This window comes from Ammospiza nelsoni, chromosome 1, assembly GCF_027579445.1.
Source record: "Ammospiza nelsoni isolate bAmmNel1 chromosome 1, bAmmNel1.pri, whole genome shotgun sequence".
NCBI classification, from domain to species: domain Eukaryota; kingdom Metazoa; phylum Chordata; class Aves; order Passeriformes; family Passerellidae; genus Ammospiza; species Ammospiza nelsoni.
Window position 1 is genome coordinate 46,260,010 of NC_080633.1, and position 27,810 is coordinate 46,287,819.

General features: G+C 44.0%; 1 protein-coding gene across 1 annotated transcript; it reads right to left on the reverse strand.

Moving 5' to 3' along the window:
* Positions 1-283: 283 nt before the first annotated feature.
* CDCP1 (CUB domain containing protein 1) lies at positions 284-24,800 on the reverse strand. Its single transcript, XM_059484623.1, has 9 exons — positions 24,607-24,800; positions 12,020-12,217; positions 10,353-10,709; positions 8,723-9,091; positions 6,320-6,547; positions 5,244-5,624; positions 4,556-4,921; positions 3,233-3,314; positions 284-2,044 (listed from the first exon to the last, which is right to left on the reverse strand). Exons 1-9 carry the CDS (start codon positions 24,680-24,682, stop codon positions 1,594-1,596), a joined length of 2,508 nt encoding a protein of 835 aa, XP_059340606.1. The 5' UTR covers positions 24,683-24,800; the 3' UTR covers positions 284-1,593.
* Between the last annotated feature and the right edge of the window lie 3,010 nt (positions 24,801-27,810).

Sequence of the window (27,810 nt, forward strand, 5' to 3'; positions counted from 1 at the left end):
AATTGTGTAGAGGTCCAAGCAGTATTAACACACTGTTAAATCCACACACTTGACCAAATAGTCAATGGGCAATGCCAGCATACTTAACAAAGGAAGAAATCCACACTTTTACTTTATGTAAACAGTAAGGTTTCTAATAAAGGCATTTTAGTTTTAAATATTATTATGTGTTTAGCATCATTGCATACAACACTTGTCTAAAAGGTTCATGTCACCTCTGTGTTTCACTAGGCCAGAAACAGTCATGGTAAGGTTTTTGGAGAGAAATTCTCCAATTGTTGAGTCTAGTGCTGCACACAAAATTACAAACATCCTCAGTAAACTGCACACCTGGACAGATGTTTGTATATAAAAAGCAACTTCATTGCCACAAGGAATCTGGTCCTCGTGTTGTCAAAGGCACAGAAACTGAGGGGCATGCTAACTACAGCACTTAAATAAGACCTGATTTCAAGAGATACCTTTCAGGGGCAGCTAGACAACTGAAGTGTAAGTTCTGCCAGAAGTCAAAGTGTCCCCACCATCATAACAACACGGTTGCTAAATTCAGATTGATACACAAAAAAAAAAAAAAAAAAGATTTAAAACATCTAGGCTTTTCTTGTGGATTCATTCTTTGCATTACAGACACCAGCTGCTGTAAACTATTTTCTTTACCCTGTATTTTAAACCTTAGTAACAGGTGAAATGAAAAGCACTGGTAAACAGCTGAATGACCACATCATTATTTCTTTATCGAATCCTTACTCTCACTTCAACCAAAAGTGCAAGGTATTAGTAAAATGTGAATGTCACGGGCACCTGAACAGAGCCACAAATTGGTTTAGACTTTTGAAATTGTTTTTGTCAAAGAGCAAATAAAACAGTCTTTGGTGTAAGCTCACATGGTGGAATCCAAGTATAACAACATCAGCTGAAACTTAGAGAAAATCCATAACTTATCTTCTGAAGGAGAAGAGTCCAAGCTCAAATGATCACACTGATTTACAGGCACAGAGCTCTTCCAGAGAGCACACATGGTCTTTCACTACACTCACATAGCCACTGGCATGCTAAATCTGATGGATTTTCAAGCTACAAGTGATGGAAGGGACAGTCAGATTTTAGATTTTTTGGATTTGGTCAGATTGCCTGGGTGTGCGCAACCTGGAGCTGCCTTAAGACAGGGATGCAGTCTGCATCTGCTAGGAGTCACCAACCAACACTCAGGCAAACAATGGCTTGTGACAGGAGGAAATACTGGACAGAACACTCTCCCCACCACCAGGGGCCAGCTTTAAGCTGGTGGTTAGGAATTAACTTTCCTGATGCCCATATAGTAAAAAGCAGAAGCACACCTTTGGCACCTGTTTCAACACCAGTCCTGGAGAGTCCTGACTGGAATTGAGTTTGCTAGGTGTTCACTTTAAAACTGAAAGCTATCAACAGCTGAAGTAAAAAAAAAAAGGACAAAAAACAACTGAAAACACGCAAATGAAACAAAACAAGATAAAAACATATTTAAAAATAACACTCCTCTTCAGTATGTTTTTGTCTTAGACCACTGTCCTTACACCTGTGTTTCCAGAGGAAACTGCTATACCTGGCATAAAATTACTCCACTAAACCATCCCGTTCCTTATTTTCCAGCAGGGGCACACTTGTATCTCCCTTATCCTTTTTATTTGCATCTCCATTGTCCTCTGACTGCCCTGATTTCTGATGAGCAAACGTGTAATTGTCTTGGTCTATGTCCATCAGGGGCAGAGGCTCCTCCTTGGGGTTAGAAGAGCGTTTAATGTCTTTCCTGAAGGAGAATGGAGGTGGAGAAGGTGGCATGCTACCAATGGGTCCATCAAAAGGCCGGTAGACATCAACTTCTGGAGAGACTGAGCCATTGGACTCCTTCAGCAAGTGTCCATAGACCACAGCATCATCAATAACTGCATAGACATGAGACTCATTGTTTTGCCTCCCTTTTCTGAATGAGCCTTTTCTTCCAGGCATCTGGGTATTCACGTTATCATTGTACACTCCGACCATGGGATTCTGGGTTTTCTTCTTCCTGTTACAGAGGTGAAATTGTTAACAGGTCAAAAACAACACGTCTGGCGTGCTGGAACTCAGTAACAACAGCTTCTGTTCACTCATCCCAAGCACACAGTGTCAGGCAGCCCACCTGGATTAAAGGCTTTACCTGCAATTTTGGGAGAAATTACTCTTGTGCCTAGACATCCTCTTTTAACAGACCAGAAAACAACTTCATGCTATTTGGTTACCCACTGCTGCTCTGCTGACCCTGAAGTTTGCAAGTTTAACTCCAATTGTCTCCCAAGCACTGGGATTCTGGCTGTGCACAAATCCCACAGTTTCCATGGGCATTTGTAAGACCCAGAGATCATCAGATCCTCACAAAAACAAGGCTGTGTTACTGAAGACAAGGTAGTGGGTCAAAATGAAAGACAAACGAATTTTTCTTAATTATGCTTTCCTGACTGACTGCCCCTAAATTGTAAAGAACAAAGGCTGAACTGAAGACTTCTAAGCCTGTGTTTGTGAAGTCTTTCCTTGTGGCAGGAAAATGTGTCCCTAACTGCACTAGTCACCCTATTGCATAAATTCGTTCCAGCTCTACAGCTTCAGGACCAACCAAGCACCTTGACAGCACTGAGCATACATGTATGAGAAAGCCCAGGCTATCAATGACTCCAGACTCTGCTTGTATGAGTAATGCCATGCATGTAAGCTTTGCACAACCCACTTCTCTCCCCAAGGGCTCAACTCACAGAAAATTGCTCCCACTTGATGTACAAACTCCAGAAGTTGCTGGAGGCTGTATGCATGAAAGAAAACTCTTAGTGTATCTGCGTGAGTTCACAGCTTGTTTGAACAAAGACTTGAGTGGAGTCATGCATGCAACAGCCACAGTCATTGGGATTTCACACTGCATGGACTGCTGAGGAAGTCCAACCAACACCCGAGTCACAGTGCACCCAAAAGCCTGCACTTAAGGCCAAGGTAAGCAGTGCTCTGTAGGTTGAAGTAATGTGACTCCAGGAATGCTGCTCTGCTCTTGAAGTTTGTCAATTTAGAGTAAAGAAGCATTCCTGGGGTCAACACTACTTCCACCCTGCCTTCCTCATGCTTTAGACCCTGGTTCAAAGGATATCAACACATGAAACAGAGGGCCCAGCAGCTCTCCCAAAATGCCCTCCTGAACTACAAAGTTACACATGCAGAATTATGAACTTACTTCTTCTTAACACAGCACACGGTCAGTCCAATCACTGTGAGAACTCCAGCCCCAGCCACCACAGCCAGTATGATTCCAAGGTCTGCAAAGAGACAAGGAACAAGGACACTGAACAAAAGAAGGAACATCCAGCTATCTCCTAAAATCTCTCTGGGTTTGAACCCCTTTAAGACCTTCTAAGCATAGCAGCTGCTGGCAGAGCAGAAGTTCCTAAGCCATGCCTGCCACAGGGCAACACAAGCCATTTCCAAGAGATTGGAGGCCAAGCAACAACAAACTCCTGCTGCTGGCAGCAGAGGACAACCAAAAAACCCAACCAACCCACCCACCTCCAAGAGTTTTTGATAGAGCTCCATGCACTGCTAAACTTACCTACAGCACTTCACGCGTCTCTGGCTGAACAAGCAAGGAAGAGATGAAAGCACAGAAAGAAACAGAGAAGGACTCAAAAGAAGAAATAGTGACATTTCCATAGATTCCCCTCAAAACAGTCCTTTCCTCTGAAATACACAGGTTGTGTTGATCTGTGGTTTTCTAGGAGTCATAAAATTGATTAGGGGAGTCCATGCATAAGCAAAGAAAAATGCTGCAAGTTTCAAAAGAAGTACAGATTTAAAAAAATAAGATCAAAAAATTAGAAAGTGCAAATGTGAAACAAATTTACATAAGCAAAGCCTACCCTAAAAATGCCCCCTCATCTTTTCTTTAAAACCTGTTTATGTTTCAGGGAGATGAAAGAGAACAAGGAAACAGAATTTGCTGCTAGCATCAGGGCCCAATCTCCATTAAATGGTCAGACCTGTCCTAGGGAGGATTTCTTGCTCATGTGAACACTGAGACTAATTGAACTGCTAACATGAAGTGAGGACTACTTGGATGAATAAGTTTGCATAATCAAATCCCAAGCTGTTCACTAGGTCTGTGACCCTGGAAGGGAAAAAAATCACTTGATCTTATTATATATTCTATCTGTTACCTCCAATTAAAAAAACTAAATTTTTTTTTAATGAAATCTAGTCTTACTACCTCAATCCTTGCCATTTCTTGCACCAATGAAAGAAAACCCAGAAACACACCTCCTGCCCCCCAAAAAACCATACCACATTAAAACCCCTCCTTTTTCCCCAGCTCCTAGAAATATCCAGATGAAACTCTTGAGGTTTTTGAGGACAGACTTTTCCAAAGGCAGGAATCGACACCCAAGAAGGACCATCATCCATTACTGTTACCTCATCCAAGGAGGACCATCGTCCATTAGTGTTACCTCAAGGGAAAGCAAGGAAACAAGCAGAAAACAAAGCACCACAGCCTCACAGCACTCACCTAGCTGCTTGTCAGCCAAAGTCACCCAGAACTGCAAGGTGAGCTGCTCCTTATCCACAGGCCTGCAGTTGGAGACGTTCACCCAGAAGCTGTGGAGCATGTTCCGGGGCTGGGGCAGGAGCTCGTCCTCGCGGCGCACGATCTCCTCTGCTCCTGGCGTCTCCTCCTTGATGTTGACGAAGGCACGGCCCGTCTCACAGGCGATGCCCATGCGGTCCTTGGAGAACTTGAGGCGGGCAGTCTGCTTGCTGGGCACAGTGATGAACCAGGATATGGAAACGTAAGGAGGCAAACCATAAGGCGAGTTGGGAGTCTGCAAGTAAACTTTAGCTTTTGGATTTGGGCTCACGGTGAATATGCACTCATCTGTAGCAAAAGGGAAAGAAGAAAAGAAAACTTAGTTTTGATAATTATTGTCCTTTCCCACACCAGTGTTATCACAATAAACACAGACATACCTGCACAATTTGGCACAATCAACTATCCACTACCTGGAATACAAAGCTCCTTCTCTCTTCCCGAAATAAACCACATCGCTGGTTCAGATAAAGACTGATTCTAGAGTCTAGTAATACGGCCATTGCTAAAGGATTAAACTCCTAATTTCTGTTCACCCACATGTGCTTTACTAAGCCTATTGAGAGATCTATCCCTGTACAACAAAGTAGTACAAAATCTACTACCTTACCTTTAATATGTGGCACAAAAGACATTTTCAGATCCTGAGGGATAGATTCATTGATGAATCCTTTACCAAATGTTTTTAAGGATATGGTGATATTATTCCTCATCTGAATCTTTTCAATAGATCCACCAGGACAGAACACACCAACATTCAGCTCTGTCTCTGGGGTGGCACTAACAATGCTGTAACTGTAGCTCGTGTTGCACCTCTGCTCTGGGACATGTTGCTGAAGTTTCAAGGACGGAGACGTAATTTCTACGTTGATCATATCAGTGGCCAAGAGCTTCCAATTAAACTTATGCAGTCGAATTGGCAATCGGGTAATAGCCTTGGGCACTGAAAGGGAATAAATCTTCTTCTGACACCAACGAATATCCATACAGCCTGCAAAAACAAAAACAAAACCCAAAGAGCTGAGTATTTCTTGCACAGGAAATACCTGGGCACATGCAGAGTACTGTCAGGTTTGCATTACAGGCCAAGATAAGGATCTACCTAAGAAAATATCCTCTCTTAGTAACCTTTATCCAAATGTGTATTGTTTGGATTTAAAGAGTTCTCCTTAACAGGTGCAGGACACCAAAGAAACAGGCAGAAGGCAGAAACATATTCAAAGGCCCTCACTCAAGATATATCTGCTGACTGTGACACTGCTGCAGACCAGTCAAGGTTGAGATACTTCAAATCTCTTTTCTACCTGTAGTTGAAAGCATTTGGGGAAATCCTATATCAAGGGGACATGCATGCACAAGATGCACTCCTGATGGAAACTTTGGTCCTGCATTTTCATGGGCAGATTTATGGGTCTCTGGCTCTGTTTCCATAATTTGCAGTGACTTAGGTGACTTCTATCTCTTCTCTTCTAGGAATAGCTACGCAGTTTCTATTCTTAAAGACAGAATGATGTACCAAACAAGGTCACTTCCAGATTCATTGCACCCATCTCCCAGCTAGCCAACACCTGGTTTCCAACCTCAATACATTTAAAGCCAAAGCAAGGGAACAAGTTTGGTTGACCCCTGGGGAAAAACATGCAAAAGCATTGCCTAAGAGACAGCATTGAGCCACTTTGGTAGTACCTATGCCTTTTTCAGCCGTGATCCTCAGCTGGGACAAGTCCTTGCACAGGAAGGAGATCCTGTAGACAGCACCAGAGGTTAAAGTCAAGGCACGGTCGCAGGTGCGAGGATCCTTGCAGATCAGGCATATGGGCTCAGACATGAGGGGCGTGCGGCTGGGCCACCCTTCCATGTGTATTGTCACAGTCATGTTCTTCTCCTTGCTCAGGTCGACCAAATGGGTGACATCTGCAATGAAAAACACCCCAGAGCAATTACAGCCAAGAAGCACAGTGTGAAGCAGAACTTCCTTCACCTCTTCTTGGAACATCTGGAAGGAGAAAACAGAAGGAAAGAGGAAAAAAAATGCAAGTGTGGCTCATAAAGGTTGACTGTCATGTGGAAAGAGATTTTGGATCCATGCAACATCCTGGTGCTGTTACTAAGGCACCTCTCTCTGATGTCAAAAAAAGCAAGCCAGCCTGGTGGAAGTGTCCCTGCCCACGGTGGGTCAGTTTGGAACTGGATGATCTTTAAGGTTTTTTCCAACCCAAACCATTCAATGATTCTACAAAGGACAGGGGGGAAAATAGTGCATCTATATACATACATATTCTATTACTACTCTTCATTTTCTGGTTTAGCTTTAGCTACAGATCTCAAAGTCATACACAAAAGGTGAATAAAATAGCTTTCTCCTGTGTGAGAAATCAGGCAGACAAAAAGGCAAGTGGTCAAATGGAATTATCCAAGTCATTGGCACAACCAAGCACTAACCTAGGACTCCCACCGCAAGGTTATAATTTTTCAGAATGTATTTTCCTGCAGCAGCTAAACACAGGAAGAGTTAGATCAAGAAGTTATTGTGACTGGAAAGAGCCATATTTTCTTCTTACTTAATGACAAGCACCACAGACAGCTGTGGAATACCCAAATGTTTGGGAAGCTTTGAGAATATGCAGATAGCAATGCATTTTTAATAAGAGCAATGTTGCAGATGGCAACCTGAGGGCTGAATTTGAATCTTTGATGGAACTTATATAACTACAAAATCAATCATGAAATCCTATAAAATCCCTAGAGAAACCACTGTTGTCTCTTAAATTCAAATGGTTTATTACTTGCATTTCATTCCCGGAATGACAACCTGTTTTTGATTTTTTACGTGATTATCGTTTTGTCTCCTGGCCATAAATATATTAAAATTCTTTTTGCTTTTGAAAGAAGAAGGGAGATAAAGCTGATTAACTGAATATAATGTTTTCATTCTGTCTAGCTTCCGAGATGCAACACACAATAAATGTAAGCAAACACAATTTTGTTAAGAGCAATTCTGTCAGGATCTGCTGTTCATAAACAGAGCCAGGCTAGACAGCCAAAGAAGAAAGAACTGTAACGGTGAGATGCTACAGATCCTTTATGGATATGTGACTTCAGGGCACAAATCATTCAAACCTTATTCTCTCTAAAATTGCCTAGAAACCGCTAAGTAGCTCCTGACACAGTGGCAGTTGAGTGTGTACTTTCCTCCACCTGCTCTTTTGCAGTAAGTGCACCTTGATTATTAACCTTCACCTTGAACTGGGGTCAGAGTTGCAAAGTCAGAGGCTAAATCACTAACTCCATGGCTCATTACCTAGACAGGCCTTTTATTTCTGTTTTTAGATAAATGCTCTGGTATTATAAGTCATTGTGCTAAACCAATCTGAATTTGGGGCTAGAAAACAGAAAAAAATTATTTTCTCAGTATAAAGAAATATAAAGAACATCCAAGTATGGAGGGGATATTATTAGTGGAATATCTTACTGACAACTTTTGTATTTAATGTGACTTCTTCACACTTGTTGATGTTCAGCTTCCTCTAGGAAGCAAAATTAAAACTCGAAGGAAGAAAGGAAAGGAAGATGCATATCAATGTCATCACCAATACAGAGACAATTTTACATCTCTCAATTCACCAGTTAATAATACCACAGATCTTGCTATCTACCATGACAGCGGGTTTCACCTTGTTAGGAGCAACTGCTCACGCAGGGAACAAAAAACTGGGTTCATGCTTTAAAGAATGACCTTTAAAATCTTGAGTATCATGTCTGAAAGCAGAACTGTTGCAGGCATTTTTCAATTACATCATTCAGGTGCTGGAAGTAGAAAGGAGTCTCCATTTATAAGTTACAGTGTAAAAAACACATCAGCACCAAATAGTCCACTGCAAATTGCACATTTCAGCATCGCTGCTCGCCTTGCTGTACAGGTGGCCAGTGGTACCTGGGCAATAAAACAGGCCTCAGCGTTGCTTGGCAATCTCCTTAAACTCACAGAGGGACAAAGTTCAAGGAAAATAACAAAAAAGAGTATTTATCTCCCTTGTGGTGCTCATGCCAGACATCTGAAAGCCATAAAAGAGGCAGGCAGGTACTTACTCTCATCAACCTGCGGGTGCTGAACAACAACTTGGAAGAGCAGGCGAAGAATGCCGGGGTTCTGGGCATCCTGGTCACAGCCCTGCAGGGACATGTTGAAAGTGCCAGCAATATTGGCAGGCTGGCTGTCGCTCAGCTTGAACACCTCCGGGTTGCTGGGGGAGCCGGGGATGTAGTACTCCACCCTCTCCTCCTTCCTTTCGCAGTTGGACAGGCTGTAGTTGTGGAAGAACACGCTTGCTCTCAGGTTGGGAGGAATCACAAACTGCCACGTCATCAGCTCGTCTTCTGGAAAGCCCAGCGGGTAGTTAGGGGACATCAGGGTGATTGAAGACTCCCTCTTCAAAACGGATTCAATGATGCATAACCCTAAAACAGGGAGGGAATCACAACATATAAAATTCCAGTTACTGAAGACACACTGGCATATCTAGCACCCAAGAAGCAGAGTCTTTATTTTGACAGTGAGATCACCCACTCCAGCTACAGGTTAGGTTATTACAAAACGTTCAGACTAAAACATATATTTGAATTGACTCTTATGTCTTCAGTTACAGAAAAGGTAAGGAATGTATTAATACTGCATTTGAAGTTTAACAGGTTAACCTTTCAAGCACATGGACAGACAAGCCTTTATTATTGGCAAGGGCAAGATCCTAATTCCTAATTCTACATTTGGATTTGCAAGAGCAAACACACAACCTGACAAGTGCTTCTGCTTCATTGGGTTTTGGGAAACAAAAGATGCAAGCTTTTATAGCAACACGTGGCTCTCTTTACAAAAACCTCCTAAATTTAACAAAAGCACACCAGCAAAGAGCCTCAGATAGGCATATTAAAACACAAATGTGAAACATGCAGGCTGCATTAGACACTTTATCCTTGGATGACTCTTGGCAGTGTGAAGTTGGGTACATAGAGATTATGGTCCCACTCTAGGACTCCAGTGATGATGTGCAAGTGTAAGGAGTGCCAGGAATTATACAAAACACTCATGTTCTAGAAGCTTGAACCTGGACCAGGTTTCTTTTATAACTGATAGCAACAGCACTAGAATTCAAGTACAGAGAAAGTTTTGTCATGAGATCACAAAGTAACCCACTGATTGCTGTATAATATTCCAGGTATTTTAGGAAGATTATTACACAATGGTTTATGTTACTGTGCAGGTTGAAACAGATAAATGTATTTATGCAGCCTCCTTCCAGGCACTGCTTCACCTTTTCCCACACTCCTCTCCTGAAGAGAGGTATTGGTTTGAGGCTCCAGAAGTTAAAGAATTTTTTTAAAAAATAAACAAGCCCAACTACACACTTCAACCAACAAAAAAGTCTCTGGCTCATTCTAATTATACTACTTTGTCTCACCTAGCTGAATTCACAAAAACAAGAAAGCAGGTATGTTGAAGTTTTAGGAAGTTTAAAGAGACTTAAAATTATTAATGTACATCAAATACTTTGACTCCAGAAGAGCACCATCTAACTAAACTAAAAATCCTACAACAATAGTTTCCAGAACAGATGAAGTGAAAGGGAGTTAGGGATAGCAGCACCAAAACTGGAAGGTTAGCTGTGAAGAAAGGTTGAAATAGATTCTGCTGCAGTCTGCAGGAGGCAGCTGCACTACTCACGTTTTATGGAAGCCCTGCTGGCTATGTTGAAGCCTGAGGTGGTGAGAGGCAAGTGCCACGGGAGGTGCAGGGACAGGACAACTCCTCCCAGCAGCTTGATGCGGGACACGGAGCCGTTCCTGCAGAAAGTGCCGATGTTGACCGTGGCATTATCGATAGAGCTGTTGATGTTGTAGCTAACGGCGTCTGGGCACATCTCTCCTGGTTCAATCTGCCTTAGCCAGGAGGTAGAAAATTTTAGTTCAAGCCCAGCTTTTGTACTTGCCTTCACGTCCCAGATGTACGTCCTGTTAAGGCGAGGTAGCCCCGGTGGGTAAAGATGAACATCTCCAAAGGGACATGGGCCTGACACACAGTCTAAATGCAGAGAGAGAAGAACTGTGATACACTCTGGAAAGCATTCCATTAAAAGGGGAGTTTGATACTTCCCCTTCCTTGCTATTATCACAATTTTCAGGTTGCACTCATGTTTTCTTCTATGTGCACTAAAAGACACTCCTCTAACATGGTCACAGGCTGTCTCCAAACAGGACTCCCAGCCCATAGAACAGACAGGATAAACCTGCTTTAGTCAGGCTGAGTAACAGGAGGGATTCATTGTTCCTAGTATTCCGCCTTGTTTGCTGAAGAATTTAGAAGGTATTTAGTGAGTAGGGCAGAGTCTGAACGGACAAAAAGGACAAATGCAGTGTCAAGAGAGCTGGAAACCACAGATCTAGAGAATCCATTTTATCCCACATCCCCCAGAGAGTTCCTGGCAAATAATTAACCTTTAAATGTTTTACTCCTTGCCAGGAACTGTATTTTTCTTCCCTTGGTGTCCAGATTAACAATAACAAATGCCACTGCAGGATTCTGGGAGCAAGCCAGAAAACTTTTATCTGAAAAATCTAAGCAACTGATTGACACTCAAAATAAGTAACTTTAATCCATGTCTAGGCTTCAACTTTAAAGAAGAAATATCACTAGTGTGTCTTTCAAACATATGAGCTACAGTGAGCATTGCTATCTGCATGAATCATATGGATAAATTCCAAAACACGAAGAGAATTATTCTTGAACATCACCCCAAAAATAATGAAGATGTTACTAAAGACTGAATACCCAATGAAGTTTGGGATCTAGTTGAGAAGGAGCACATGTTCATGCCATTAAAGAGTACATACACCAGGGACAACATTCAAAGCAAGAAGAAGCTTTAGTTAAACTTCTGAATTTACAGTTTCTTGACTTCAATAGCATTCATTAAACATAAAGAAACATGTGCAGGTCTTCAGTGTTTCTGTTGTCCTTATAGACACAACCAAGCTGTTCATCAAATACATAATATATTATTATAAGTGTTCAGAGGCTTTTGTCAGGAACAAAAAGATTCTTTGATGGGTTTATAAATTGTGGGAAAAGGAAAAGCAGCAAGGAATTAATGCAGCAAACTGCATTCTAGCTGTTTCCAGCACAGCCGAGTCAACATTAATTCTGCCAGCTGCAATATAGACTTCTGCAGCTTGCATAGCTGTAGCAGTCATTCAAGGTTATTTATCAGTGCTCAAAGATTTCTTCTTACCTAAGATTAGGGCAGAGACTTCAATACAGCAGCAGGAAAAAAAGCATTTGGTTTTACTAGAGGAAAATTACTACTGGGGAAAAATCAAAAATCTGTATCTTACCAATATTTTTCTGAATTTCCGTGATGAAATACTTCTCTGGAGTACCACAGGTGAAGGCAAAAGTCACATTGTCCCCAGGCTTTATCTTGAGTTCAGACACGATGCCATATTTCATGCGGATTTGACAGTTCGATTGACGACCAAGTTTAATCGTCACTGTGGTGTTGTCCGCTTTATGAAGAGAGATTGTAAAGGAAGCTAAGAAAGAAAAAATACATAGAACAGAGGTGTTCTGTTACTAGCCATATGAGGAACACCAGGCTCTCCACACAGCCCCACAGATGCCACAGTGTCCAAAGGAATATCAGCATCCACCTCTCAGGAGCCTCTGGTGCTGTACCAATAGAAATTGCCTCCTCTCTCTCCAGCACAGACAACATAAAAACATATTTGCTGCATGTGCCCAGGAGAGGTATACAGGGAACTTGTGCACAATCAGTTCTGCTCCAATTTACCCTCATCACTGTCATTTATTTCACAGTTAAAAAGTAGCTCAGCTATTCCTTCCAAATTGTTGTTCTCTTGATTTTTGTTTTCAGTTTGTTATCACACAGCCTGCTTCATTTCTGAAGGCGCCCATCAAGCCAGGAAGTTTATTCAGCGGTCAAACAAAAAAACAAGCTTTAGCTTAATCACAGACAATGGTAAGAGATTAATTTCTGGGTATACCTCAACAATTACTGCAGGCCAGATGAGGTATTCCAGCAATACCAAAAGCACAAACCAACAGATACTTTTAGGTGCAGTCACGGTCCTCTCCCACCCTCCCCATCCTTCACAACTCATTCCCTGAAGGTACAGGATGTCTGTGTAGTGCCCCTCACCAGCACAGAAGGCATTTGTGGCCTGGAACAGAGTGTGTGCTTGCACACCTCCTCTCCATCTCAGACACAACCATCATTGATTCACAGCTTTTGGGAAATATTTCAGATTTCAACCCATCCTCAAGTACTGCCAGATGCAGGAACAGCTCTCACAGGAAATACTGGAGTCACTGAATAAACTGCTTGCTGAATAATCTTTTATTTCACAGGTGGCAGTTTATCAAAAAAATGACTCAAACCTGATTGTCTTCTAAAAATATACACATAATATAAGACACCAGAGAGTACTGACTGGACGTTCAAGATGACTATTATTAACTTCAGTTGGATGCTTAGCAAGTAATGAGGCCAGCCCTGGCTGAAATAAGTCATGTTTGCAGTAAAGTCAACCATACCCCAGCCCCAGGTGAAAATCTGAGGACAGGACAGACAGTAAGTTTTCTGCTGCTTGTTTTCATTGTTCTCCATTTCTTATTTTGGTGTATGGAAGATAGAATCTCAGTGTCTACAGTACTTGAGCTTTTAGTGTATATGAGAAGAAAATCATGCATATAAAAAATAGTAAGAGATCTAGAAATAAAGGTACCCCAAGCTGGGTTCAAAACATCTCTGCTCTGAGTGGTACATCACACAGGGCTGCATGACAAAGCTCGGCCCATCTGCCAGGTTGGGAATCCTCGTGCTCATTAACCTCAATGAAGAAAGATTTGTGCTGGCAAACCCAGCAGAGCAGCGCCCTGAGGGAGCCCCGAAGCCATTCCAATAAGCAGGCAGCATGTCAGGAAGGTGTAGGAGAACAGCTGGCTCACACACATCTGCAGGATGCCCCAGGCGCTGTCCAACTGCTCAGCATCCCTGGAGCAGCAGTCTGCTCCACACCAGCTGCTGCTGGTGCAGGGTGATAAGGATGCTGATCAGAGCCCAGACATGCAGGGGCTCACCTGGTGGGGTTGTGGGAAGCAGGGCTGAACACACCATAGGAACCCCTGATCAGCACGGCCCTCAAATGGCACATGAGCACACCAGAGACCCTCAACAAACAGACCCAGCCAACTCAAAGCTGCAGTCATCGCAGCTGCTGAAAGCAGCTTATTGCATTAGTGACTCAATTTCACACAAAAACCATCTGTTCTATTGAAGAGAGGCTCAAAAACCTCCTAATTTTTACAGGAATCTCATAGTTTTGCAGGGCATGACTTTCACTGCAATGCTTTGCAAAAGCCCGGGGGATGGAGCAGTCAGCATGGTCCGTCCCTGACACTGGAAACATTGTGGCTCCAGGTTTGGCAACACCAGGGATCAAAACCCCACTCCTAGGGGAAGCAGGGCAGAATAGAGTACTCAGAGACAGAGCCCATCACGTGTTTATCTCAGTTTCGTTGGTCTTGAGCCTTTTTGCAGCTTTTCTACACAATCTTGGAGTCAAAAGACTTAGTAAGTCCTTGAAAGTGCCTTACCTATTTGCCTCCAGGATCAAAGGTTTTAAATGAAAATCTCAAAGACCACGAGGCTTGGCAGATTGCAGCACATATTTTTAACCACAAGTTTACCAACCCTCTAATACCATTAGTGAGTAACTGGTCACTGAGTAACTTCCTTACAGCCTTTAAGCGACAGAACAGTTCTCTGACCTGAGAGCCTACACAGCACTCTCCTGCCTCAACCAACGGCTGGCACATTTTACATCTGTGTTTCTGCCTTAGAAAAGAGGTTTTCAATATGGATTTTCCTGAGGAAATAGAAAAGATGATGGTGTAGCCTGGGAGCTGCCTGTACAATGACCTTCCAAGCACACAGGGGACAATTGCAGGGGCAATGTCCATGGGGTGGGGAACAGAGTAAAGCCAAGCAAGCTTTACTCAGTGCTGCTCTTCCTCATTCTTCAGGAGGAAGCAGTGTCCAGAAAAGAAAGTGAAACAACTACTTCCAATCTAACCCAGAGTTCTATTTTCCATACCACTGGGTTGTTTTTGGGTTCTCTTGGGGTTTTATTTTACAACACCTAGTGTACATAACACCTTTGACCATGATGTTCATAACTTTTCTGGTGTTTAAGTCATCCAGATATGATGTGTTAATAACATAAACCAAATAATTAATAACTATGGACAAAATACATTTCTTTCTTGCACAAGGTAACTGTCATACTCACCTTGTAAGTTTATAAGGATTACTGAAAAGTCTGTTTCTAACTCTCTGGTCAAACAGTTATCACTGTTCCTTCCCCCATCCCTGGGACAGCACAGCCATGTGGCCAACCTGGCAGGACAGGGACCAGGACCACCAACAGCCAGCACTCCTCCACCACATGCTGGCACAGGGCTCTAATTTTTAGTCATGAGGATTAAGTTTAGGCATAGCCTTAAACACGTGACCAGTTTAAAATCAAAACAAATACACACCCTGAGCTGAAACCAAAGAACACAAATTTTCAATGCTTTGAGATAAGCAAAGGGTCCTACAAAGGTCAAAACAAAGTATCCTCTTCCCCAGCCCCTGAAAGACCCAAATTTGGCTGCCTGGGCTTTTCACCCCCTCCTTTCTGCTCCTCTTGCTGACTTCATGACCATATAATCATTCTTCATTTGATCTCTCTGCAAGAATATCAAATATTTGTCAGGTCAATATTGTTTTCTAGCACAGATTTATCCCATTCCTCAGCTTTCCTAAACAGAACCTGCCTAAAATCACAGAATTGTTTTCAATGATCGATATATATATATATATCATCACAGTAGCAGGCAAGAAAGATGCAGATCTGTACCAAATTAGGCCAGCAAAGTTGTGTTCTAGAAACCCATATAAGAAGAAACACCTTCCATGCATAGACAAACAGCTTGCACAGATGAAAATCCACAGATAATAATTTTGGCCAAGAAATAAGAGTGGGGTGCTGTTATGCCAACAGCAGCCAGCTGCTAGGGATGTGCTAAGCTGCATTAGACTATCAAATCTAATAGGAAAAGTGGAATAAAAGAATCATGCAGGAAGTATATGCAGTGATCCCAAAGTCATTAAAAATAAACAAACAAATGGCTAAAACTCCCCAAACTACAGCCACACATGAGCAGCACGACAGAGGGACTACTTAAAGAGCACCTTCATTGGAGAGCTTTTATAAACATGAGTGAGTCTCCCCATGAGTCACACTAATGTGATTGTCTGTGACTCCCACTGCATGCCTTTTTATCAGGATTACCAGTAACTGGACACGTTTCTTGAAAAGAAGCAATTTCCACGCCTTATTGCTGCTGCACAGGGATGACACACAGGATATCCAACCCAACATGAGGAAGCATTGCCAAGCTGGATCTCGTCTCTGTCTATACAACAATGGAATCGTTCAGCCAGAAGATGTTAGGGGTAAAGCCTGCAGTCCTGAGCTGGTTCATAGCTGATGCAGACAGCTGATCTCACCCTATTCTTTTTTCCTCTAAACAATTACAGTTTTGCAGCCTCCCTTGGATGTTTCATCAACTGCCCTAATCTCAATCAACAACCTCCCTTTCCACAACTGGATTTTTCTACTGCTCATGTTCATTTCAGAATGCCTTCATGAGAGTTTTCTCATCACAGCATCCCTCTATTGCTAGAGTAATGCCCCTCTCTGCACAAACACAGCTTTTTCTTATCAGGATGATATTTCTAAACTTTTATGTTAGTGCTCAGAGCTCTTTAAATGGTGTTAGAAGCACACTGCATAGTGTAAAGCAAGTTCAATCACTCCAGAGAGTTGAGCCTAAATTTATTTACTGACAAGCTCATAGTTTGAACATGCATATATAAACGACAAAAGGAGATTTTTCATGTACAAGAGGGAGTGCAATGTAGAAGACAGCTGGCAAATAGGGCAGTAGCACTCACACAGAGCATGTGTACGTATACACGAGCAAAGGACTTGGCAGAACAGCAATTTTATGGCTATGTAAAGTGCCTTACTACACAAAGCAGGAGCTAGAACAGAGTCCAACTAGTTTTGGCTTGACAGCTGCATTTTATTGCAGTAATTTACCCATAAGGATCTATGGATTGTTTCACACGACTTGACTGGGTGGATGAAAACAACCAAAAAAACCCCAGTCAGACCAAGAAAACAAAACCTGCAACGAAATCCCAGATGCTAATTTATCCTGGAATTATGTACAGAAACTGTGGGTTTGCTCATTCCGGTTAAATCACGGGCTTGTTCCGTGACAGCCATTTTTACCGAAACCCAGTCGGATGGGGCTGACTCAGCCACCATTCATGAGCTGGAGGAGCCGCAAGACGAGTAGCAGCAACTTGCTCTGATTATGAAATACCCGTATCCAAAGGCCTGTTCTGCCCCAGGGGGATCTGAACCCACACAACCAACACGCCTCTCCAGAGAACAGGCTCGTTCCCGGCAGGAATTGTGCCACCAGCTTGGGACGAGGATAGCACAGGGATGCTGTTTGCCACTACAGCTTGGCAGGCTCTCCTGGAGGCTCGCTGCCTCTTCCGAGCCCCTGCAGGGATGCTGACCTGCAGGCAGGCTCAGAGCCTGCTGAGGTTATTCCACTACACACAATCTGCTGCAAGAGCCATGGCAAGAAGGTGGGAAGCACGGGGTATAACACAGTAACTCAGTGTGGTGGTGCTTCACCTCATCACCACACTGAATTCACACCAGTGAATTGCGAATTGCATCACAATTCACTGCACGGTTCACTCAAATTGGCCAAAAAGCACATCAAGGAATATCTGAAAGAGTAAACGTCTCCCTGCTTTGCCAACTCAGTTGTTTTGCACCTGTCTTACTAACATCTTTGACAATTTGTGTCCAACTCTCCAGTTCAACTGCAGTACCCAATTGCCCAAACGTCATCCACTCCTCCAGTCTCACCTGCAATGTAATCCAGGTGACTGCCTTCACAGTTTTCAAGTTAGTCAGGAACAGACACAGAGTTAGGACTCCCCTCACCTCCTGACCAGTGCTGTGAGCAGCAAAAGAGAGATCACCATCACAAACTACAGACAACCCTTCTCCACTTAAATGTAAACTACTCCCCACATTACATGATTATCTCCTCGTATTAGGACCTGTCTTCCACCACCACACTTGTCTGGGAGATGAGGTCCAAATTTTGTGAAAGGATCACCCAGAATACCACAGTGATAAACTCTGCAAAGCTTGTAAACTCTTAGAGATAGATGTTGCCAATTGCTATTATGCCATGCTAACCACGCCTCAGGAGAGGGCTCCTGGGGGAGAACGGCCATTCCTCAGCCATCACAGAAGAGCTCCCTAATCTTCACTTCTTCTAAACTGACTGTTTGAACTGATAGCCAGGATGGGGATGCAAAGCAGGCGAGAGGTAGGTCATTTCCTCCTCATCAAGGAGGAAGGGCAGACACTTCTGGCATAGTGATGTTACAAGCCATTCCAGCACAGTTCACCAGACATCCGTCAGCACCCCAGGCCAGCAAGGCTGCTCACTCAAAAGTTGCTCATTCATTAATTTGTAATGCCTAACAGGAATAAAGTACCTTCAGATTTAAAATAATTGAAGAAAAAAAACCCAGCAACTATACATTTCTGTACATATACAGCTTTCTCTAGAACCTTTCTCAAAGATAATTAAGACACATATAACTCATGCAATAGATTTTTTTAAAAGAAGTTTTTTTACCACAAGTGGGAGAGAGACACTGTTGACTCTCAGCTGCCTTGTCCTAATTATTATTTTAGAGATATGAAGTGTTGTAGAAGCAACATTGTGAGATGGAGAGCTCAGCAAACCCTGTCTATGAGCTGACCACCAGCATACAATGTGTAAAATGTTTGACACATGGGTCTGCCCAGCTTGAGGAGAAATTGTCACACTGCCTGGAGAAACATTGACACCACACAGGTCCCTGCAGGAGCCTGCCTTGATCAAAGAGGTGTTTGCTTGTATAGTTTTTTATCCCTACCTTGATTTAAGCCAGCAAGAGGACAACATCTCAGAGCATGTCTGAGCAGCTCTGCAGTCTTGGCGCTGGTTGACAAAGGTGTAAAAGCGCATTTCGTAATCGGGATCCCTCCCACACCAAACATCCTGCTGTCAGCTCTTAGTCTCTCTTCTGAGGAACTCCAAATCCTCTCTTTCCACTCCTCAAAGATTGCTCTCTCCTCTGTCTCACAGCCAGGGATTCAGAAAATCCAGGACCAGCTCCAAAATGCCAGCATTATCCTACCTCCCAAAATAAGAGTTTGATCTGGTATCTGACATCAAGTAACCACACTCACTTTGTTCCCCAAGAAACCAAAAGGCACAGCTCAAAGCAGGCTGCCCTATGGCACCCTTGTTAAAAGGTGTCCAATAGGATAGGCAAAGTACAGACTTTATCCCTGGTAGAGGAGATAGATTTTTAAAAAACACTTTTTCCACAGTAATGGCAGCCTGGGCACTCACAGGCAGACTAGATCTTACTAACATATGGAAATGCATATCTACTAGACACCATGGCACAGTTCTTCAGCTGAAGGTCTTCCAGGAGGTCCTATCAATACTATCCACACCAGGCAGGCTCAGCTGCAGGCAGCAAACCCTTGCTTCTGTCACCAGCCAGTACAGAAACTCAAGATGTTGCTCTGCTCTGGCTGTAAAGGCCAGCAGCCAACAATGCAGCCCAGCCCACGTCCTTTCCTTCACACCCTGGTGGCACAAGCAGATGTGAAGCAAGAAGAAACTCTACAGTAACGTCTCCAAGATATTCGAGAAGTTTACGAATCAAGGGATGGTGACCTGGCCCTGCTGGCTGAATCCTACTGAGACAGCACAAAGTCAGCAGCTGCTCTTCAGGAACTGGTTAATGCTTTGGTTCCAACAAGCCAACCCCTGCTGCAGTGGGTGTGTTGTCCTCTCCAGAGCCGAGGTTCGACAGAGACACCTGAGCAGCACCAGTGAGTTGGATGGTGTCCCAGAAACTGCTGGAAGTGCTTTGTTAAGTGATATCTTTAGCTTTTCCCCCCTGTCAGGCAAAGGTTTATAAATTACAGAAATTATTAAAGGTGCAGATTTTAAAAAATATTTTAACAGAAGGTTACAAGAGTAGCCCAACAAAAGAGCTCATGTAGATCAAAACTGGCATCCAAGACTATTTTCCCCATATTCTCTAGCTAATACATGCTTTGCTACAGCTGAGTCTTTCTAGGAGCTCTTGCAAGGACACCAAGACCAGAAAACAGCCAAAGGGAGAGCTCCAGGGAGCACCCAGAAGAGAGCAGGAGGAGTTTGCTGCTGCAAGAGAACTACTGGTCAGTTCAGCTCAGAGGCACATTCCACTCATGGCAGTGGTGGGCAGCACCCAGCTTCCCCCACAGGCCCAGGAATAACCCAGCATCACCACTGATCCCACCCCAGCCACAACACGAAGGGTTACAACTCCACACACATTCACTGCTCTTCTGCTCAGCACCTGAAGAAGGTCATGTTTTTCCATAAGCAATTACAAAAAGCAAATGAGAATGAGATCAAAAAGAAAGAAAAACTGGTGAAGAAAGGAGCTATTCAGCCATCATCTACACTAATCTGCAAACACACCATGCCCCTGTCACCCACAGCTTTAGTCAACACAGGTAAAGCCAAAAGTATCTTGACTTTGCTCTTAGCACAGGATGGTTCTTCACACTATTTCCAATTTGAAATATTCCTGGAATGCACTAAGTGCAAAGTTGTTCAGCCTCTGCCTAAGACTGAGGGTTTGGCAGTTGTGGATCACAAAGCTTTTCATTTACCATATGCTGTTATAAATATCAATTAGGCTAAGTGATAAGGGCTACATTAATAAACAGAACCCTGGCAACACTTATTTGTGAAAATACTGCTGCTGGTATTACATTATTTCAAGAAGTCAGATTATTTTTCAGTAGTTTTCTCCTACTTTTTTTTCTATTCCAACATTATCTGTAGATAAGATAATTCATATAAGCAATTAACAAGCCTGAGCGCACAACTGACCCAAATGGTATCGGATATCAGGCTGGGGCAAGGTTCTTCCTGTATTTCATACAGGAAGCCCCAATTTCTGTCCAGAAACTCTCACTGTAGTACAGCAGGACAACATACAGAATTGTAATAAAGAGAGAGGAAGACAACCTTCTAGCTAACAAATAACCTCCTCCATGTCACAGGTCCCTGGCGGTACTCTGGACATGAGATTCATCAGCCTCCAATCCTCTCACCTTGTTTCTCCCCTGACTAGTCCTTTGCCTTGAATCAGTGCCAAGAAATAATCCTTTTCAGCATGCTTTCCCCTAATTATTTTTGGCTGATGAGCCACCACATCAAAAGACAACCCCAGGCATAAAAAAGCCAACAGCCACCTAAGGAGCCAGGCCCAGGAGCTGGCTCATCACATCCTGTTTCTCCTCTCCTGGGCCACTTTGCAGCCAAGGGGCTGCCATTTGTTGGTGCTTCCAGTTTTGAGTATGAGTAAGCCCAGGAACAAGATTCCAGCTCTTGGGAGGAACTTTATTCACGCAACTCCAGAAATAACAAACTTACTGAAGATCTCTAGTGGGGGGCACTCAAACTGGTGGTTATTTGTGCTGCTATGGACAATAAATTCAGTCCAGTGTACTAATCCTCAAAATTTTCACATTCCCACCACCTCAGACATTCACTCAAGCCTTCCCATCACCTCTACATCCCTTCAGACTTATAGACAAATGAAAAACACACACAGACAAGGCTCACCTCTTAAAAACAAACATTTCAAACACACAAAGTTCTGGAATTGTGAAAGGGAAAAAAAAAAGGGGTCTTTTCTGGTACAGAATTTAAGGTAGTAGTACCAGAACTGAGACACACTATAAATAATTTACTATAAACACATTAGTTTCTAGAGAAAAAAAAATTAGCACTCCAGACTGATAACGGCATGACACAAGCAAAAAAAAAAAAGGTTACAACACATGTACTTTGGTTGTAGTCTTAAAAGGAGAGGTCTCAATCGAATGAACAAATTGTGATTCAGAATGGAAATAATCCAGTTTCCACCAACTTTCAGAGGAGAGCAAACACAGTTGTTATTTATATTCTGTCAGAGTAGCAGAATGACCCTGCTAACAGCTCAGGGGTTTTTATTTTATTAAATGAAGCAGCTTTACATGTTAGGACTGACGTGTGACTCAAATCAGTCAGTTGCCAAGAAAAAGATGACTGGAGGGTAGAGCAAGAATCAACATGGCACTATCTCTAAATTCACTTATTATAACAATGACATTTTAAAGACAAGGCCCAGAATACCTACGCAGATTTTATCACATTAATAAGGACACTTTAAACCTGAAACGTTTATGTTTCATAGACAGCACAGAAGCCTGATAAACTTCATTATTAGTGCCTCAAAGAAACTCATTTTTAGTTGGAAAACACATTTTCAAAGGTCAGATATGCAATACTCTGTTCACACTCCCACGCCCGTGCGCAGCCAGCACACCAAATACTTCTTTCTGTAGTTTTCCAGCTACAAGTTAGAACCAATCTTTCACTTGATAATTTACTTTACGCATAAAGTTGCATCTCAGGAAAACCCACAAGCTCCTCTGAGAACAATGTGAGCAGCCACGCTCCACCTACACCTTCCTAAAGGAACACCACTGTAATACTGTACCTGCTGGGAAAGGGTGGAGCAGAGAAGTGAGAGGAGAAAGAACTTCACCAAGGATGATAAGAGACAGCTTTAGGAACAGGAACATCAAAATTTGTAGCCATCCCACCAGAGCATCACCACTCCCAAGAAGGAGCCACGTGTGCCTCATCCACACCCCACGTGCACGCCCAGCCTAAACCCAGCCTTGCTGAAAGGAAGGAAGCTCCAACCAAGGAAAGGGAGCAGCCAAAGCACAGCAACAGCAGAGCCAGCATCAGCACCAGAGCAACAGGAACTCTTTAAAAATTACCAACTACACAGGCCTGCAGAGGAAAACCTTAACCTGAGCTCTCTTGGGTTTTCGGGACGAACCTTTGCTCAGGGAAATGTTCCAACAGTTTTGGTTGTGCAATAACAACAGCAGTTCCCATTGGAAGGAAGGACACACGAGGTCTCACGTGCCAACAAACCCGGGAAGGCACCATTCCCCTCTGCCTCACGTCCCGCTCACACCATCCCAACCTTCAGTCTGCCAAGGTGGCTGAGACTGAGCCACCTCTCTTTTGGGCTTCTCAAAGAGGAGGAAGGCACCACGTTGGAGAGTTTGAGAGGGTGACAGAGCACCTGGCACACAGGAGGGGTGGCACTTATGCAGGAGACAGACCAGTGGGTGGAAGCCTGCGGCTGGAAAGGAAAGGACAGAAGAAGGTAGGAAGAGGGGCCACCATCAGTGGCAACAAACCACTGGGTCCATCAGTGGCATTTTGTGCAACTGTCACTAACTTTGCTGCAAACAGCAACTTCAGGATTTGCCAAAGAGCAAGGCCAGAGGCTGGGGAGCTCTTTTTCCCATGTTCCTCTAGATTAAGCTAAAATCCTTGGACAGTCTGCCTCCTCTGCTTCTAATGCTGAGCCATCTAAGGTTTTAAATATTTGTTTACTCTGAAAACAAAGCACAATTATTAAACAGCATTATATTTTCTTTTTCCTTTGAAGAGGCTTAGAGAGGCAAATCACTGTTATTCACTTAACTCGAAGGCAATACATTAAATGCAAATATTTTATTTAAAAGACTGCACAGCTTGAAACTTAAGCCTCAGGGCTGCCCAATTTCAAAGGAAACATTTGGCATGTATTGTTCATGATAATAATGGCCTGAGCTCCACTTCAGCAGAACCATGCAGTTAAAGGCAATAGAAATATTAAAAAGGCATCAATTTCTTTAATTGAAATTAAAGAAACTCACCAGTTATTTTGTACATAGGGACTCATACTTCAAGAGCCTTTGAAAGGACTACAGATAGCAGTTAAAATAGATTGTTTAGACTTGAGGATGGGCATTTTTTGCAATCAAGCAGCTTTGGAAATTGAGGAAAACACCACACACCGTCCCTGTGTTCATAACTGGAATTCTTTTGGGGTTGCACGCAGGGTTAGATACATGGGATTTCAACAAGCATCCAGGAATTTCAAGAGATACAAAGCTGGTAGTGGGCATTAAACCATCTGACTCAGCTGGGCATATAAACCTTTCCATTGCCCTGCATCTACGGTTTACCCGTTGTTCTATATCAGTAATACCATTCTCTGATGAAAATCTCGGGCACGATCCCACACAGAACACAGACCAAGGAGCTTCTGCTCTTTACAGAGAGCTCAGCTGCCCCTCTAGCGTCCTGGGGCAAGGACTTTGTGAAGTTCCTTGCACAATCAATACTCCAGCAAGCAAGGATGTAAAGATCAAGTCATTTTTCTTGTTAGCGTTTTCCAAGAGAAAGAAAAGGGAGCTGCACTTCTGACTAGAAGTGCTGAAACTGAAATGTCCCACCGCACAAACATTACGGATGCGATTCCACCCTATCACCCCCGCCCCTTTTAAATAACTAATAGTTATTAAATCAGCAGCAGCACACGGGGATAAAAGCAGAGTTATCAGTCTCTCGCCTACGGTGCCGCAAACCAAAGCGAGCCGGGCTCAGCCGCGCACGGGCGGGTCCGGCCGGCCGGGGCAGCCCCTGAGGGGCGGCGGGGAGGGGATGGCAGCGAAGCCCCGCGTGGGGGTGATGGGAACCGGTGTGGGGGTAGGGGAACCGAGCCGAGGGTGGGGGGACCGAGCCGAGGGTGGGGGAGCCGGCCCATCCCCATCCCTGTCCCTGTCCGTACCTTCCCGCGGCATCAGCTGCGCCGAGGCGGCCAGGAGCATGGCCAGGAGCGCGGCCAGCGCTCGGCCCGCCGCCATCTCCCCTCATGGGCCCGGCGCCGAGGCGGGCGCGGGTCCCCTCCGGCGCCGCCGCCGCCGCTTCCTGCTCCACCTGGCACCTGGAGGGGCGGGCCGGGCGGGGCAGGTGAAATCCCTCCTCTTCCTCCCGGCCGGCTCGTCCCCGCCCGGGCGCTGCCTCTGGCCCGGCCCCGGCCCCGGCCCCGGCGCGGCGGGGTGGAGCCGGCTTGGCGGGGCGCCGGAGGTGCGGGTCGTTGGCACAGAGGTGTTATTCCTGCCCTAAACGCTTTTCCCTGCCCATTCCCGACATCACTGACACTTACCGAAAGGGGTTTGAGTTGTCTGTCACCAAGTTCCCCTCTCCCCCTCGGCCCCTTGCCTGCTAAAGCATCTCTGAGCTTCAGTGCTTAAAGGGAGCTTAAAGCTGGGGCCAGACTTTTTTACCCAGACGAGGGGTAAAGATTTTAAACCACTTTGTCAGATTCAGATTAGATATTAGGAAGAAATGTTTTGTGGTGACAGTGGTGAAACCCTGGCAGAGGTTGCCCAGAGAAGTGCTGAATGCCCCATCCCTGGGAACATTCACAGACAGGTTGGACAAGGCTCGCAGCAAGCGGATCTATTTGAAGATGTCGCTGCTCGTTGCAAGGGGTTTGGACTTGATGGCCTTTAAAGGTCCCTTCCATCCAAACCATTCTGTGTTTGGAAGTGCCACATTTCAGACAGAAGCAGGTTCCTCTCAGCGAACAGCAGTTTGTCTCCTGCTTGTTAAACATCTGGGGACTTTGCAAGGGAAAACTGAGCAGAAACCATCGTGACATAGTCCGGAGTAGATGTTTGCCCAATGACTAAATACCTTACTAACGTCAGACAGCTCATCTCCCAGTAATCCCATGCGGTTGCTTTGGAGCATTTGTTTCTTTGGCAATATCATTACAAAACCCCAGTACATTTATACTAGCCCACACCAGCACGGGGCTATTATAGGAATGTATGGGAATGAACACAAGAATATTGATGTTCAAAGAAGGAGAGAAGTCCTAACGAGATCAGAAATTCACAGCCTGTTACAGGTTTGAGACTGAGCTTTGGAGACCTGCTCTTGCTGATTTCAGCTGGCAGTGAGGACACTCGGCTCTCCTGGGAGATCTTTACACCTCTGTTATAAATAAATCCATTTTTTCAGCGATCTTCTGCGTAGTATGGCTTTTTTACTCATCTTAACAAAGAATATGCAATTTAAAGAAAATATATCTAGAAAAACACATCAGCCTTTAGAGAAGGATAGTGCTAATAAGAAAGTAATTAAGTGGTTATATGACTGCAGAGAAATGAATGGATAGGAGTTTTACATTCACATGAGAGGGAATAGAGAGATTCTGAGGGGCTCAAATCAGATCTGATGCCGTTTCCTTAATTTAATGAAATAGGGTAGGTCTAGAGTTTTTATTTTCTCCCACTGGAGAAAGAGGAAAGTATTTAATTTATGTTAATTGTGTCTTACCAGTTTTCCCATCTTCATAAAGTTCAGTATTTTCCTACTAAAAGTAATTCTTGTCTCAGCTTTATATTACCTTACAGTTCTTCTTCTCTCTTTTTTTTCTCCCCAACATCTAAACATGGAAAAAGCTTAGACTTCCTTAGTTCCTAAAATGGATGTGTGTTTATGTCCATTACAAATCTTAACACTACTCTGTCATTTGTAATGTAGGAACACAGAACCAGAAACCGCCCACTGTCTGACTGCTCTTATGTCCTCAGTCTTCCCAGTGGTTTGCCAGAATTTCCAAACAAGAACATCACCATCCAATCCCTTTGTAAGCTCTATGAACATTTGCTGGCCAGGCTAACATCACCTCAGTGAGACAGCCAAGTTCAGTTCCCTCTGATTTGGAGCTGATGTGCTTAGGGACAAGTTTGTACAACTTTCCTGGTGTGATAAGAGAATAAGTGCTCCTCCCCCATAAGGTCCAGAGAGCTGCATGTGATGGGCTGGCCACATATGAGAGTCACTTCCTAGTAGATTTTATTGTTGATGCAAATTCTGCTGTTGCATAAACAGTGTAGATAACTGGATTGAGATATTTAAAATATTTGGCATGGGAAAGCAAGTCGAAAAACATTGGCATATAATTTTATGGAGGAAAAATCACCCTCACAAAGTGAAGGCATTTTCCATTGCCTTCATTAAGGCTTGCACAGTCTGCCTCCTTACAGTGGCAGCAGTCCTGGTGGCTGTTGCTGATCAGCAGCAGTGAAGAAGCCAACCTGCATCATACATTTTGTCCAGACATGCCAGGATGCTATGGCAGAGTCTCAGGGGTTGGCAGAGTTGGTTACAGAGTTGTTCCTTGTGTGTGGCAGGCTGACCCTGGCTGAATGCTGGGTGCCCAAAGCCACTCCGTCAGCTGGGCAGGGGAGAGATATTGGAGTGCAAGACAAAACAGGATTAGAAGCAATACCCCTGAATCATAAATCACACCTTCCCATCCCTCCCTCCTTCATTCCCAATTTTCTTTGCCTTCTTTCCCCGTGAGTGCTGCATGGGGATGGGGAGTGGGGGTTGTAGTTCAGCTCATCACATGTTGTCTTTCCTGCTCCTTATTGTGCTCTTCCCCTGCTCCAGCATGGGTCCCTACCATGCAAGACAGTTTTCCACAAACTTCTTCAACATGTGTCCCTCCCATCAGGTGCAGTTGAAGTGCTCTTCTGCTCCACCATGGACCCCCATGGGCTGGAGGGGCACAGCTGCCTCACCATGGTCTGCACCAGGGGAATCTCTCCTCTGGTGCTGGAACACCTGCTGCTCCTCCTTCTGCCCTGCTCTTGGTGACTGTAGGGTTGTTTCTCTCACATATTCTTGCTGCTCTCTCTGGTGATGTTCTGCAGGTTGTTCTTCTTTTCCTCTTCTTATATATGTTATCCCAGAGGTGCTACCACTGTCACTGAAGGACTCAGCCTTGGCCAGTGGTGGGTCTGTGTTGGCATTGGCTTCTAGCAACTTCTCAGAGAAGCCACCCCTGCTACCAAACCCTTGCCACACAAATCCAATGCCTCTACCCGTAAACACCCTGACCCTCAGAGTACAGTTCAAATGGAGGTGCATCATCCTATGTGATGCTACCCGAGCACATAGGAGGTAAGACAGC